This window comes from Pristis pectinata, chromosome 38, assembly GCF_009764475.1.
Source record: "Pristis pectinata isolate sPriPec2 chromosome 38, sPriPec2.1.pri, whole genome shotgun sequence".
In the NCBI taxonomy this organism is placed as follows: Eukaryota; Metazoa; Chordata; class Chondrichthyes; order Rhinopristiformes; family Pristidae; genus Pristis; species Pristis pectinata.
Window position 1 is genome coordinate 2,598,226 of NC_067441.1, and position 14,750 is coordinate 2,612,975.

At 50.1% G+C, this 14,750-nt stretch overlaps 2 protein-coding genes across 4 annotated transcripts in view; both read right to left on the reverse strand.

Annotated features, from left to right (window-relative positions):
• Positions 1 to 14,750, reverse strand: part of LOC127587036 (phosphofurin acidic cluster sorting protein 1-like) — a 100,447-nt gene that overhangs the window by 10,693 nt on the left and 75,004 nt on the right.
• Positions 1 to 14,750, reverse strand: part of LOC127587017 (phosphofurin acidic cluster sorting protein 1-like) — a 42,182-nt gene that overhangs the window by 10,693 nt on the left and 16,739 nt on the right. For all 3 annotated transcript variants that reach the window (XM_052045128.1, XM_052045127.1, XM_052045126.1), the window contains exons 5-16: positions 13,882 to 14,026; positions 9,114 to 9,205; positions 8,530 to 8,625; positions 7,404 to 7,463; positions 7,028 to 7,185; positions 5,280 to 5,373; positions 5,090 to 5,170; positions 2,399 to 2,514; positions 1,919 to 2,045; positions 1,691 to 1,798; positions 1,267 to 1,373; positions 369 to 523 (exon numbers count right to left, since the gene is read on the reverse strand). In XM_052045128.1, coding sequence (XP_051901088.1) covers positions 369 to 523; positions 1,267 to 1,373; positions 1,691 to 1,798; positions 1,919 to 2,045; positions 2,399 to 2,514; positions 5,090 to 5,170; positions 5,280 to 5,373; positions 7,028 to 7,185; positions 7,404 to 7,463; positions 8,530 to 8,625; positions 9,114 to 9,205; positions 13,882 to 14,026 — 1,339 coding nt within the window. The remainder of the gene's footprint in view (positions 1 to 368; positions 524 to 1,266; positions 1,374 to 1,690; positions 1,799 to 1,918; positions 2,046 to 2,398; positions 2,515 to 5,089; positions 5,171 to 5,279; positions 5,374 to 7,027; positions 7,186 to 7,403; positions 7,464 to 8,529; positions 8,626 to 9,113; positions 9,206 to 13,881; positions 14,027 to 14,750) is intronic.

The window sequence follows — 14,750 nt, forward strand, 5'->3', positions numbered from 1 at the left end:
GCATTTGGAATTCTCCTGGCAGTGGAGGAGGCCGAGGACTGACATATCAGTGATGGTGTGGGAGGGGGAGTTGAAGTGACCAGCAATGGGGAGATGCAGGTCGCGGTTACAGATGTTATGTTTATTTTGCACAGGAAAGTTGTGTATAATTCATGCTAATTTAAGTTTACGTTAACTTATGTTTGTCATGTACCGTGCTGCTGCTGCAGAAAGCTGATTTTCATGGCATTTATACCCTGTGTATGTATGCCTCTGACAACAATGAACTTGAACTCAAGGCGGGGATAGAGACGGGCAATAAATGCTGGTCTGGCCAACGACACCCACACGAGTGGCCGGGCCCTCACCGTCAAGAGGACGGCACTCACCCAGTGGGATGACGAGGATCCGCAGGTAGTTGAGCCAGTCCGAGGTTTTGTTGGCGAGCTGCTCCACGAAGAAGCGCAAGATGGCAGCGAGGTAACTCTGCCCCCCGATGGCGGCCACCTTTACCGGCCGTGGCATCTGGGCGTTACAGTTACAGCTGGTGGGAGGGAATGTGGACATAGGGTCAGCAGAGCAAGGTAACGGCGTGGGGACCAAACCTTCAGCCCTCCACCCCAAACCAAACCCTAAAAATAATCCAAGGGATCTTATATGTTCACAGGCCTGCATTTTAAGGTCTTGCCCAAAAGACAGCTTCCCCAATGGTGCAAAGCACCCTCAGTGTTGCTCCTTCGGCAGTGCAGAGCTCCCTCAGTGCTGCCTATTTGTCAATGCAAAGCTCCCTCAGTGCTGCCCCTCCGATAGGGTGGAGCTCCCCCAATGCTGCCCCTTTGACAGTACAAAGCTCCCTCAATGCTGCCCCTTTGAAGGTACAAAACTCCCTCAATGCTGTCCCTTTGACAGTACAAAACTCCCTCAATGCTGCCCCTTTGACAGTACAAAGCTCCCTCAAGTGCTGCCCCTTTGACAGTACAAAGCTCCCTCAGTTTTGTCCCTTTGGCAAGGTAAAGCTCCCTCTGTGGTCCCTTCAACAGGGTGGAGCTCCCTCAGACAGTGCAGCCCTCCTTCAGCACTGCTGACAAGTCAGGTCTCTAGATGACTTGTCCAGTAGCACAAAAATTGAACTATCATTTCACAACCTGGAGCACTGCACAGGAATTTTTGGCCTGGGTTATGGGGCTTCTTTTCCCTGGTCTGAGACTTGAACCCACGATCTCACGACCTGTTACAGAGGGACAGGCAGATCACACAGTAAGTAACGTTAGCAGAAAATACACTCACTAGCGCTGTATCCTGGTGAGGATGGCAGAGAGGGAGGTCTGAACCTCTATCATGGAGCACGTGCAGACGATAGCTTTCTTCTGTTCAAGGAGGAGCTCTGAAACGTACTGTGGAGGGGGAAGGTGAGAGAGGGTTATCGCATGCAAGAGAGAGAGAGAGAAGGTGAATGAGCAGGGGGGATTGGCAGTAGGTGGGGTTGGGAGGGGGGCGGGGGTAGAGAAGGGAGGGAGGGAGAAAATGGGAGGGAGCGAGGGAGGGAGAAAATGGGAGGGAGCAAGGGAGAGAGAGAAATTGGGAGGGAGGGAGGAATAGGGAGGGAGGGAGGGATTGGGACAGTTCCACCATAACCAGTATCCCAGGTTATGGTGGAACTGACATGAATAAAAGAGAGAAACACTTCCACAAAGGTGAAGAAGGTGCGTACCTGCCCCTGCCAGTCCACGGTGCTCACCATGATGACTGTCTCCGGCACGCTGCTTTCAGATGCTGACAGGATTTGGTTCAGCTGATCGTAAACCACTTTACGAGGGACCTGGCGAAGGAACAGTTCAGCACATCAGGAAGGAGAGAGTCCGACAGAAGATGGGGTACACGTCAGGAGTGAGGAAACCCAACACAATCCGAGATTGACGAAAACTGCCTGCTCCCTCACCTGGATGCTGAGTTCTGGTGATCTCTCGCTGTCGGAGCTGTTCGCCCTCTCGTTCTGTGCCCGCGATACCTGCCGATCCTTCAGTGGAGTCCTCCTGTGCTTTGGAGTGTGGGAAGCTTCGGCTTTACTGAAAACACACGTCACAGTGACACGTCAACAACTTCCCAGTGAGGGTCAGTGCGTGTGTGTGTGTGGGACCCGTCCCCCAGTGAGTGCGTGCATGAGAGAAAGAGAGAGAGAGAGAGAGTGACCCTTCCCCCAGTTAGGGTCAGGTGTGTGTGTGTGTGTGTGTGTGTGTGTGTGTGTGTGTGTGTGTGTGTGTGTGAGAGAGAGAGAGAGAGAGAGAGAGAGAGAGAGAGAGAGAGACCCGTTCCCCCAGTAAGGGCCAGTGTGTGTGGGGTGTCCACCCTGCCGTGAGGCTCCAGATGAGTGGGGTCCATCCCCCAGTTATGTGGCAGTGCACATGGAGTGACCAATCACCTGGGTGAAGCAAGGATCTGAGTCTCTGATTTGCTGCTTTTTGTCAGTGGCTTGGATTTATCGAGATTTGACCCAGTAGGATTGAGCTCCCCAAACGTCTCCTGGTCCGTCAACTCCTGTGGGAACAATTCAACAGGGAGTTGAAATGTACTCATCCCAATGACTCCTTGCTGGAAAACCCAACACAAGCACACAGAGAGGTGAGGGAGACAGGCCCCTGAGGCAGAGAGAGATGTTCAAACGATCTACTGAGTGTCAGAGACTCTCACCCACGTGTCCATTGCAATGTAGGGCCAAGAATATACAAGGGTGCACAGACTCAGGCTGAGAGCAGGCCCCAAGATGATAGCCTTGCTCAAGCATCATCCCCGAAGCTTGAGTGCAAGGGGAAGAGCCATTGGGATGCTCACCAGTGGTGGGGCTGTTACATCTACCTGCTCCTTACATGCTTCTGGTACTGGGTATTATTGAACAAAGACCTGCAGCCAGAAGTCAAAGGGAACAGACTTCCACTCTCAAACCCAAAGGACCGAAGTTGGCAGACCATCATGGACAACAGACAGAACTGGTCTCAGGACCACCTGAAAAAGCTCTCCTCCTGAAATGTTCACTGCTTCTCCCTCCACAGATGCTGCCTGACCTGCTGAGTGTTTCCAGCAGTTATTTTTTATTTCAGATTTCCAGCAACTGTGTTCTGCTCCCACGTTATCCTTCCCCTTCTTTCCTGATCTTGCACATCACTTCTATTTACAACTTCTCCAGACAGATCAGCTGTAATTAACAACCTTCTCTTGTCACAACACAAGCAGACAGGGTGGTAAGGAACTTGCCTTCGTCAGTTGCAGTGTTGAGTGTCAAAGTCGGGAAATGCATTTGTATAAAACTTTGGTTAGGCCACATTTGGAGAATTGCGTACAGTTCTGATCACCCCATTACAGGTTGTGGGGGCTTTGGAGAGGGTGCAGAATAGGTTCACCAGGATGCTGCCTGGATTAGAGAGTATTAGTTATAAGGAGAGGTTGGACAAACTTAGATTGTTTTCTCTACAGTGTCAGAGGCTGAGGGGCATATAAAACTATGAGAGGTCTAGGTAAGATAGAGCGAGTCTTTTTCCCAGGGTAGAAATGCAAAGTACGAGAGGGCATAGCTTTAACGTCAGAGGGGGAAGGGTTAAAGCTGATGGGCAAGGCAAGTTTTGTTTTTACGCACAGAAAGTGGTAGGTGCCTGGAACTCACTGCCAGGGAAAGCGATGGAAGCAGATCTTTGAGGCTCATTAGCATTTAGACAGGCACTTGAACAGGCAGGGATTGGACAGATATGGTATGGGCAGGTGAATGGGATTAGTTAAAATTGGCACCATGGTTGGCACAGACATTCTCCGCATTCTTAACCAGCTCCACCACTGCCATTTAGTCTCTCTCGGTCTCCACCCTATTAAAGGCACTCCCTTTGTTCTCTCCACCACTCCCCCTTCACTGCAACTTTAAACATGACTAGTTTCCTTCATTTCCCCAGTTCTGATGAAAGGTCATCGTCCCAGAATATTATCTCTGTTTCTCCCTCCACAGATGCGCAATGGTGCAGCTGGCATTGGTTCTGCCTCACAGCTCCAGTGACCCGGATTCGATCCCGACCCCCGGTGCTGTCCGTGTGGAGTCTGCACGTTCTCCCTGCGACAGCAAGGGTTTCCTCCCACACCGCAAAGGCGTGCGGGTTGATAGGATAAACGGCTGTAACTTGCTCCTGGCGTGCAGGTCAGGTGAGTGGTGGAATTGGGGGTGAGTGGTTGGGAATGTGGGCAGAATAAAAATGGGATCGGTATAAATGGGTGGTTGAGGTCAGCACAGACTCGTGGGCTGAAGGGCCTGTGCGACTCTGTGACCAGCTGAAAGTTTCCAACATGCACACTTTGTATTTTATAACCAGTCAAGCAAAGAGGCAGGGTGGATTGTTGTGACACTGGGGAAGGTACAAGGCATTGTAAGACTTGGATGATTATTTTTCCTGAACTATTAAAACCACAAATTCCTACTTTTATGCTGTCATTCGCCAGATCAGGACATCCCACATCACTTTAATACTAGCAAAGTAATTTTGCTTTGAACTGTCATTGCTGTAATATAGAAAACAACACAAGTGAGTTGTGGATAAGAACTCACTATTAGCTTTGAGACAACAATCAAATTAATTGCTTCAAGCAATGTTAACTTGGAGATGAATATAGCCTATCACACTGAGATAAACTCCCTGCACTTATTGACCATTGGAATTTATAACTGCATCTGAGCGGCAGAAAGATTGCAACCCTGAGAGTGCGGCACTACCTCCTCACCACCCCCTCCTGCAGCGTGGCGCTCCCTCCTCACCGCCCCTCCCACAGTGCAGCACTCCCTCCTCACCACCCACTCCTGCAGCGCGGCGCTCCCTCCTCACCGCCCCTCCTGCACCACGGCGCTCCCTCCTTGCCACCCCCTCCCACAGCACGGCACTCCCTCCTCACCGCCCCATCCCGCAGCGCTCCCTCAGCCCTGTCCCCTGACAGTGTAACACTCCATCATCACTGCACTGGAATCTCTGGCCTGGATTATGATTTCTGTGGACTGGGCTCACCCACTACCTCGGGAAAGGAGGGCAGTCCTATATACTCTGAGACAAGGTCGAACCCTCGGCTAGGAAACCAAATACTTTACCGGGATTTCGGACTCTGACGCCACATCCTCCGTGAGCTTGACACGAGACGCTCGGAGCTTCTCACTTGGTGTCGCCTCCAGCTGGCCGTTGTGAGAAGTCAAATGAGAAGGAAAGGAGGTATTAGTTCGAGCAACCCCCCAGGAGCACGCCTCAGCCCCACCCTACACTGCAGAGTCCGCAAACACTTACCGGGCTGGCGAGTTCCTTGCTCAGGCTCCCTTTACTGTTCAGGCTCCCGAACTCCGTCTGGGAGCTGGACTGAGACATTCCCTCGAAAAAGGGTCTACAGTTGAGGAGGAACATAGAACATGGAACAGTACAGCACAGTACAGGCCCTTCGGCCTACAATGTTGTGCTGAGCTATATAAAGCTGCCCCACAATCAATCTAGCCCTTCCCTCCCACACAGCCCATAACCCTCCATTATTCTTACATCCATGTGCCTATCTAAGAGTCTTTTACAGGTCCCTATTGTATCAGCCTCTACCACCACCCTCAGCAGTGCGTTCCAGGCACCCACCACTCTCTGCGTAAAAAAAACCTACCTCTGATATCTCCCCTAAACTTTCCTCCACTCACCTTAAACGGATGTCCTCTAGTATTGGCCATTGCTGCCCTGGGGAAAGGTGCTGGCGGTCCACTCTATCTATGCCCCTCATAATCTTATACACCTCTATCAAGTCGCCTCTCATTCTGCGTCACTCCAAAGAGAAAAGCCCTTGTTCGTTCATTCTTTCCTCATAAGACATGTTCTCTAATCCAGGCAGCACCCTGGTAAATCTCCTCTGCACCTTCTCTAAAGCTTCCACATGAAGCGACCAGAACTGAACACAATACCCCAAGTGTGGTCTAACCAGAGTCCTACAGGGCTGCAACATTACCTCGCGGCTCTTGAACTCAATCCCCCAACTAAGGAATACCAGCACACCATAAGCCATCTTAACCACCCTATCAATTTGCACGGCAACTTTGAGGGATCTATGGACTTGGACTCCAAGATCCCTCTGTTCCTCCACACTGCTAAGAATCCTGCCTTGTACTCCACCTTCAAGTACGATCTTCCAAAGTGTATCACTTCACATTTTTCCCGATTGAACTCCATCTGCCACCTCTCCACCCAACTCTGCATCCTGTCTATATCCCGTTGTAACCTACCTTCTACACTATCCACAACCCCTTCAACCTTTGTGTCATCTGCAAACTTACTAACCCAGAGAACGGGAGAGAGGGGGAGAGAGAGAGTGTGAGTGTAAGGGGAAGAGCCTGGAGAGGGAAAAGGGGAGCAAGCAAGAAAGGGAGATGGAGTGAAAGGGGAAGGGACGGGACAGGAGATCTGAGGGAGGATAGGTGGGCGGGTGGTGGAAGAAATGGGTCAGAGAGAACAGGAGTTGGGATGTCTCGGGACCATTGGGGGCCATGGGTTAGGCTTCTGGCTTCTGCAGCAGACACAGGAAGTGGTGCAAGACATGGTGGGTCCAGGATGCCCAACACAAAATGGGTCCATCAAGGGTTGACAGTACCAGGAATGATTGGGGTTCGAGCCCAACATCACTCTTCTGAAAGCACCCGAATCTCAGCAGCCACACACTAAGAAAAGGCAAATTACAAAGAGCTTTGAGAGACCTGGTGGTTTTCCTGTAATTGTGTCAAGGAAGCCCAGTTGGGATCCTGGGAGCAGACGTCGAGGACAGTTTCCCCAAGGGTGTCTCCTCCCCTCCCTTCTTTTCCATGGGAACACGCCTGCTCATTCCCTCATGAGTGGGCCTGCCCGTTTCCATGGGAGCAGGCTTCAAGGCCTGGCTGTCTCCAGGGTTCAGGCAGACAAACAAAATCTCCTGCAAGTAAAACCCCTTGCAGCCAGTGATGAATATCTGGGCATTGGACTCGTTGCTGGGCTTAGGTGTGAAAATCGAGAGGGGGAGGGGAGGGCTCACGTACTTCAGCTTCGGCTTGGGGGTGCTGAGGACGCTCTCCGTCTCCTCCATCTCGGGGCCACTATCGCTTGGGTTGTACAGTTCCAGGCTGTCGTACAACAAGTCCAGGTCCTCCTCCACCTCCTGGATCTGCTCAGTGGACACGTTCTCCAGAGCGAGCACCTGACGGGAGAAAGAGGGCCAACACATTAGCTGAACTACCTAACAGAAAGCCTCCAGTTCAAGAAGCCCAACCAAGAGGTGGGGCAGCTTTTGAAGGGGGTGGGGGGGATTCTCTGCTCAGTCCCACACACCCAGGGGTATCAGACTAGGCTGCAATTGAGTCTGGGTCTTTCCTGCTACACGGGGGTCTCCTTCAATTTAAACGCACAGATACTCACCTCGTCGGAGACTCTGAATCTCTTGAGCAAAGCCACGAACTTCTGCTTAATATTTTGCTGCTGCAAAAACAAACGTTAAACGGTTAATTCGATTTCAGGAAACAAGGAGCGACACGTTGGTGAATCTAGCAGAGCCACCACCTCACAGGTCCAGCAGTCCCGGTTTGATCCTGACCTCCGGTGCTATGTGCGTAGAGTTTACACATTCTCCCTGTGACCACTTCGGGTGCTCCAGTTTCCTCCCACATCCCATAGACGTGAGGGTAAGTGGTGAAGTCTGGAGGGAGTTGATGAGAATGCGGGAGAATAAAACGGGATGAGCGTCGAATTGGCAATAAATGGGTGCTTGTTGATTGGTGCAGACTCATTGTGTCAGAGGTCCTGTTTTCATGCTGTATGGTTCTACTTTGATCTCACTTCTCCCGAAAATGCCGTTTCCCATTTGCATCACCTTGGCCTCAGGACCCCTCAATGGTACTCACTCACTGGAATGTCCAGCTGCCCCTAATTGAATAGGACAGTCCTGTATTTTTAACATCAAGACATGGTCCTGTGCTAAACACCTCTGAGATGGCCTTTTGTCAGGGCCGTGCTTAAGGGTGGCTCCTGGCTGGATGGAGTCTCGAGTTTGGACTTAGACAGTTAACATTGTCATGGAGGGCTGCGGCTCCCACAATTCACAGCAGCAGAGAAAAGCCCCTATCTTGGGCACACTGCACTCTGAGGACAAAAGATCACAAACATATTCCACAGAGCTTTTTGGTAACTTTTTAATTCTCCCTCATTCTATCTTTCCCCTTTAATCAATTATGATCGAGGGGTTATTTCAATGGTAAACAAAACTAATTTTCCTTTCATTTTAGCTATTCAGGTCACCCTACAAGTATTTAGAAACAGGCTCACAACCCAGAAACACCCCCAACCCTCCTTCACCCTCTGCAGACAGACCAAGGCCCCAAGATACTTGTCCATCGGTCAAAACCCTTCCAATAGCCCTCACCCTAACGCGTACAGCACCCAGAGGGGTCAGGAGCCAAGAGTCAGGTCTAGCCCTGATGTATATCCAGACCACAGGCCCATCCTTCCCACATCCAGAGTGGCACCCACCACTTACGGCACTACTTACATTGCTCATTCCAGCTCGAGAGATGCCTGAGGAATTTGGCAGCTTCCTCCGTGGCTTCTTGCGTTTCGCGAGATCCTCATCTTCGAAAAATATATCCTGCCAAGAGGCCAAGGATAAGATCAGTGTGAGTAAGGGCCAATGTCGTGGTAACCATAGACGATATAAAGATATAATGACAGTCAGTACTTGTAATGGGTGTGTGTGGGATCCGTCCCCCAGTGAGGGTCAGTGTGTGTGTGTGGGACCCATCCCCCAATGAGGATCTGTGTGTGTGTGTGTGTGTGTGTGTGTGTGTGTGTGTGTGTGTGTGTGTGTGTGTGTGTGTGTGTGTGTGTGTGAGAGAGAGAGAGAGAGAGAGAGACCCATCCCCCAGTGTGTGTGTGTGTGTGTGTGTGTGTGTGTGACCCATCCCCCAGTGAGGGTCAGTGTGTGTGTGTGGGACCCGTCCCCCAGTGAGGGTCAGTGTGTGTGTGGGACCCGTCCCCCATTGAGGGTCAGTGTGTGTATGACTCACACCCATCAGAATATGTGCATTCAGCTGCAAGCACTCTTGACAATATCAAGCTGTAAGCTTCAGGAATTACCTGCCCATGTATCGGGTCATCGCTGACTTCCTGTTCTGATGAGAAGCTGTCGTCTTCGTCCTCTGAATAATTATCGATGTCCGGGGATCGATCTGTAGCAGATAAAACCCATCCCGGTCAACCTAACACACACTTCGTACAACTTAACATCGCCAACATTCCCTCAAACAATACACATGCAAGTACTATCCTCACTGTCTCAAAACTGTCTCACTGGAACCACAATGGTTTAAAGTTATCATCAAACCTTACAGCAAGGGAGAGGCCATTCAATCTATCGAGCCAGTGCTAGCTCTTTGAAAGAGCTCTCCTTTTAGTCCCACTCCCCTGGTCTCTCCCCACCACCCTGCAAAATACTCTCCTTCCTATCTTTACTCCAGTTTCCTTTAAAAATTCCTTTTGAACCCGCTCCCTTTCAGGCAGCGTCCCCCGATCACAATAACCCACAGCAGGAACATTCCCCTCCTCCCCCTGCCGGCTCTTTTGCAGATCACCCTCACTCTGTGTCCCTCTGGTCCCCAACCCTGGAGCATTTCTCCTCATTTCCTCAATTGAAACCCCTCGTGGTCTTGAACACCCCAATTCAATCTCCCCGCTAATCCACTCTGCAAACTATCCCAGCTTCTCCACATTACCTGGGGGGTCCCTGGACCTTTCCTATAGATCTCCCCCACACCCTCCCCAGGGGCCTGACCTCCTTTCTGAAGTGGAGGGCCCAGAATTGGCTCCAAACCTCCTATTGCAAGTCCACCAGTGATCCAATTGTGACCTGAACTCTGCACTCCTGCCAACCTCACACCACCTTGCTTACCAACCATACATCCACCTCAACCACATTCTTGCATTTACCCGCACATCCACTGGGTTCTTTGCTTCCACACCCTCTTTAAAATTAGTCTGTGTTCCTGAAAACATCACCTGCTGTGTCCAACCATCACCAGATATTTTTAGACCAATAAATTGTGACACAATATAAGGAGGACATTTCTAGTCAGTGGTCATAATGAAAAACACGATGATGCTGGAGGAACTCAGCAGGCCAGGTAGCATCCGTGGAGAAAAGCAGGCGGTCAATGTTTTGGGTCAGGATCCTTTTTCAGAACCTGTCCTGAAGAAGGGTCCTGACCCGAAATGTTGACTGCCTGCTTTTCTCCATAGATGCTGCCTGGCCTGCTGAGTTCCTCCAGCATCATCGTGTTTTCCATCTAGATTCCAGCATCTGCATTCCTTTGTTTCTCTAGTCAGTGGTCTCCTGGGGATTAATCATTCATTCCTGGAGAGCCTCTCAACCACAGGTCACACAGGAAGCAACTCCGAGTGTGTGTGAACTGGGAGTATCCAGACAAATGTTGCTCCTTGACGTAAGGTGTTAAATGGGTGAAGTGGCCAGAACAGAGTAGGCCAGAGCTTCAGTTAATCAGCACTCCCACCCCCATAATCGCACATCCCTGTTGTATCTCAAGTATGCCACAAGGTTACAATCACTTGGTATAACTTCACATTTTAAGACATTGAATTTCATTGCGAGGTTTGAGAGTTTGTGGCCCCCAAGGTGGTTTGGGTGGTCAGTGGTCAGTGATCTGGGTGATTCCTCTTCCATATCCCACTTTCTCCAAGGAAGCTTTCTGACAGCACGGGAGAGGCCTTTCTGACTACAATCATACAGGGACATTGAGGAACAGGTATGCAGGCAGATTAGGGAAAAGTGTAGTGGGTGACTTCAACTTCCCTAATATAGACTGAGACCTCCTTAATGCAAGAGGTTTAGAATTTGTTAAGTGCATCCAGGAGGGTTTCTTAAATCAATATGTAGATAGTCCAACAAGAGGAGGGGCCGTGCTGGACCTGCTGTTGGGTAATGAGCCTGGCCAGGTGACTGACCTTTCAGTGGGAGAACAGTTAGGGTACACCTCCTTATGTTTTAGGAAACACCTCCTTATGTTTTAAGATAGCTATAGATAAGGGTAAGTATGGACCTTGTGGAAGAGTATTAAATTGGAACAGGGCAAATTACGAGAGTATTAGGCAGGAACTAGGGAGAGTTAATTGGGAACAGCTGTTTCTGGGCAAGTCCACATCTGACGTGGAGGGTGTTTAAAGACCAACTGTACAGAGTACAGGACAGGTATGTTCCAGTAAGGACAAGGATGGCAAGGTAAGTGAACCTTGGATGTCAAGAGAGGTGGTGAATTTAGTCAAGACAAAAAAGGAAGGGTATGTAAGGTTTACGAAGCTAAAATCAAACAGAGCCCTTGAGGATTGTAAAGAAGCCAAAAAAGAACTCAAGAAAGGAATTGGGAGAGCCAGGAGAGGCCATAAAAAGTCCTTGGCCAGTAGGATTAAAGAGAATCCCAAGACATTCTATACATACATCAAGAGCAAGAGGATAACTAGAGAGCAGGTAGGACCACTTAAGGATAAAGGAGGGAACATGCGCTTGGAGGCAGAAGATGTGAGAAAGGTCTTAAATTAGTACTTTGCATCAGTATTTACCAAGGAGAAAGACATGGAGGATAGGGAGATCAGAATGCAGTGTACTAATATGCTAGAGCATTTTGAGATAAAGGAGGAGGTAGTGTTGGGTCTCTTAAAGATCATTAAGGTTGATAAGTCCCCAAAGCCTGATGGGATATACCCCAGGTTATTGATAGAGGCAAAAGATGAGATTGCTGGAGCCTTGACTAATATCTTCGTGTCCTCTCTAGTCAGAGGCAACTGGTGAGTAGCTAATGTTGTTCCATTATTCAAGAAGGGAAATAGGGATAGTCCTGGAAACTATAGACCAGCGAGCCTCAAGTCAGTGGGTAGATGGGTGGATTAGTAAATTTGAAGACGATATGAAGATTGGTGGTGTTGTGGATAGCAATAGAAGATTGCCAAAGGATCCAGCGGGATATAGATCAGCTGCAGATATGGGCGGAGAAATGGCAGATGGAATTTAACCCGGCCAAATGTGAGGTGTTGCACTTTGGGAGATCAAATGTAAAGGGACCCTTAATGGTGTTGATGTGCAGAGGAACCTGAAAGTGGCAACAGGTTGATAGGGTGGTAAAGAAGGTGTACGGCATGCTTGCCTTCATTGGTCAAGGAATTGAGTTCAAGAGCCAGGAAGTTATGTTGCAGCTTTATAAACCTCTAGTTAGGCCGCATCTGGAGTATTGCATTCAGTTCTGGTTGCCCCGTTACAGGAAGGGGCGACACTTGCGGGCTGCCCCCAGAACACTCTACGCAAAACAATGCATTTCACTGTGTGTTTCGATGTACATGTGACTAATAAAGATAACAACTCAGCTCATCAGGATGTGGAGGCTTTGGAGAGGGTGCAGAAGAGGTTCACCAGGATGCTGCCTAGATAAGGAGAGGTTGGACAAACTTGGGGTGTTTTCTCTGGAGCGGTGGAAGCTGAGGGGAGACCTGATAGAGGTTTATAAGATTATGAGAGTCAGAGAGAGACAGCTGTTATATTTTTCCCAGGGTTGAATTGTCTAATACCAGAGGTATCAGGGGGTAAGTTCAAAGGAGATGTGCAGGGCAAGTTTTTTTTTACACAAAGGATGGTGGGTGCCTGGAATATGCTGCCAGGGGTGGGGTGGAGGCAGATACGATAGAGGTATTTAAGAGTCTCTTAGATAGGCACATGAATGTGCAGAAAATGGAGGGATATGGACATTGTGTTGGCAGAAGGGATTAGTTTAGTTGGGCATTTGATTACTAATTTAATTAGTTCGGCACAACATCGTGGGCTGAAGGGCCTGTTCCTGTGCTGTACTGTTCCGTGTTCTATGTAAACTCCAATAATTGGCGGTCACAGGGAGAACGTGCAAACTCCACAAACACACACAGCGCCAGAGGTCAGGATCGAACCCGGGTCTCCGGAGCTGAGAGGCAGCAGCTTTACCCGCTGCGCCACCATAGTTCACTGTTATACTTTTGGTCTTATTTCCGCATTATATGAATATTTCATCTTTTTCCTGTAGCTCCTTGGACCAAAGACTGTTGGGGACAGGGTCTTGCTCGGCAGTGATACTTCCCCAGTTGAATATCCTCGGCAACATTCTCTGTTGTTTAGTTTATGCTTTTCCTGTGAATGCTACTTATCTGATGCTATGTGCCTGTGATGCTGCTGCAAGTTTTTCATTGCACCTGTGCACACACGGACTTGTGCGTGGGACAATAAATTCGACTTGAACTTTGCTGAGGCAGACCCCCAAAGAATGGATGACGTACAGTACAGGGCAGAGTGGTGCAGCAGGTAGATCCACTACCTCCCAGCTCAAGGCCCAGGTTCGATCCCGACCTCTGGCGCTGTGTGTGTGTGTGTGTGTGTGTGTGTGTGTGTGATGGATGACGTACAGTACAGGGCAGAGTGGTGCAGCAGGTAGATCCACTACCTCCCAGCTCAAGGCCCAGGTTCGATCCCGACCTCTGGCGCTGTGTGTGTGTGTGTGTGTGTGTGTGTGTGTGTGTGTGTGTGTGTGTGTGTGTGTGTGTGTGTGTGTGTGTGTGTGTGTGTGTGTGTGTGTGTGTGTGTGACGAAATGCCAACAATGTGTGGTGGGTTAATCAGCCGCTATGAGTTGCCCCTAGTGTGGGAGTGAGGGCTAGAATTGATGGGAATGTGGGAAAGAATGTGCCACAGGGAAAATTAGTAGGGGAATGAGATAACTCTGAGAAGCCAGACTCGATGGGCTGAATGGCTGCCTTCTTCACCATCATAAGGAAATTCAAGAGCCCACACCTTGGAAACAGGGCTGAAATAACCGTCTCACCTGACATCTTCAGTTTGGGGCCCTCGTGGTCAATTGGTTGACTGGACAAGGAGTAAATCCTCACTTCAGCAACAAGAACCGAGGCTTCCTTGATGTTGCTATGGAGACCGAGTACCTGCCCTCCTTCGCTGGGATGCTGCATGACCTGGAAACAGTGCAAAGGTCAAAGGGGGTGATCCTGGACACCGAGCATTTATATAGCACGTGAAACATCGCCATACGCCCCAGGGGTCAGAAACAAAGCCCTTAAGCCATGCAATAGAGACTCGAGAGACTGCAGATGCTGAAATCTGGAGTAACACAAAATCTGCTGAAGGAACTCAGCGGATTGAACAATCGGGTTGAAACGTCGACAGTTCCTTTCCCTCCACGGATGCTGCTCGACCTGCTGAGTTCCCACAGCAGATTGTGCCTTGCTCCAAGCCAAGAGAGATGCCTAGGGCAAAGGGGGACTAGATGCCCGGCTCCTGGGAAGGAGAGGTTGGCAGGTTTGGGTAGGGAATCCCAGAGCTTGGGGGCCCGGGCAGCTGAAGGCCTGACCGCCAACAGCAGACCAACGGGAATCAGGAGATACGGGAAGAACTGGAAATGGAGTGGGGGGGGGGGGGGGTGGTGGTGGTGGGTGGGTGGCAGAAATCTCAGGGGGGTTGGAGGTTGGGTCAGATTCCGGGGAGTTGGAGAGAGAGAGAGAGACGGGGAGAGAGAGAGAGACAGGGAGAGAGAAAGGGAGAGAGAAAGAGAGACAGAGGGGGAAACACAGAAAGAGAGGGAGACAGAGAGAGAGAGAGAGAGAGACAGACACACAGAGGGGTGAAGGTCCACGGAAGGATTTGAACAGGAGGACCTTAAAATCAGAGCGTTGCTTGACC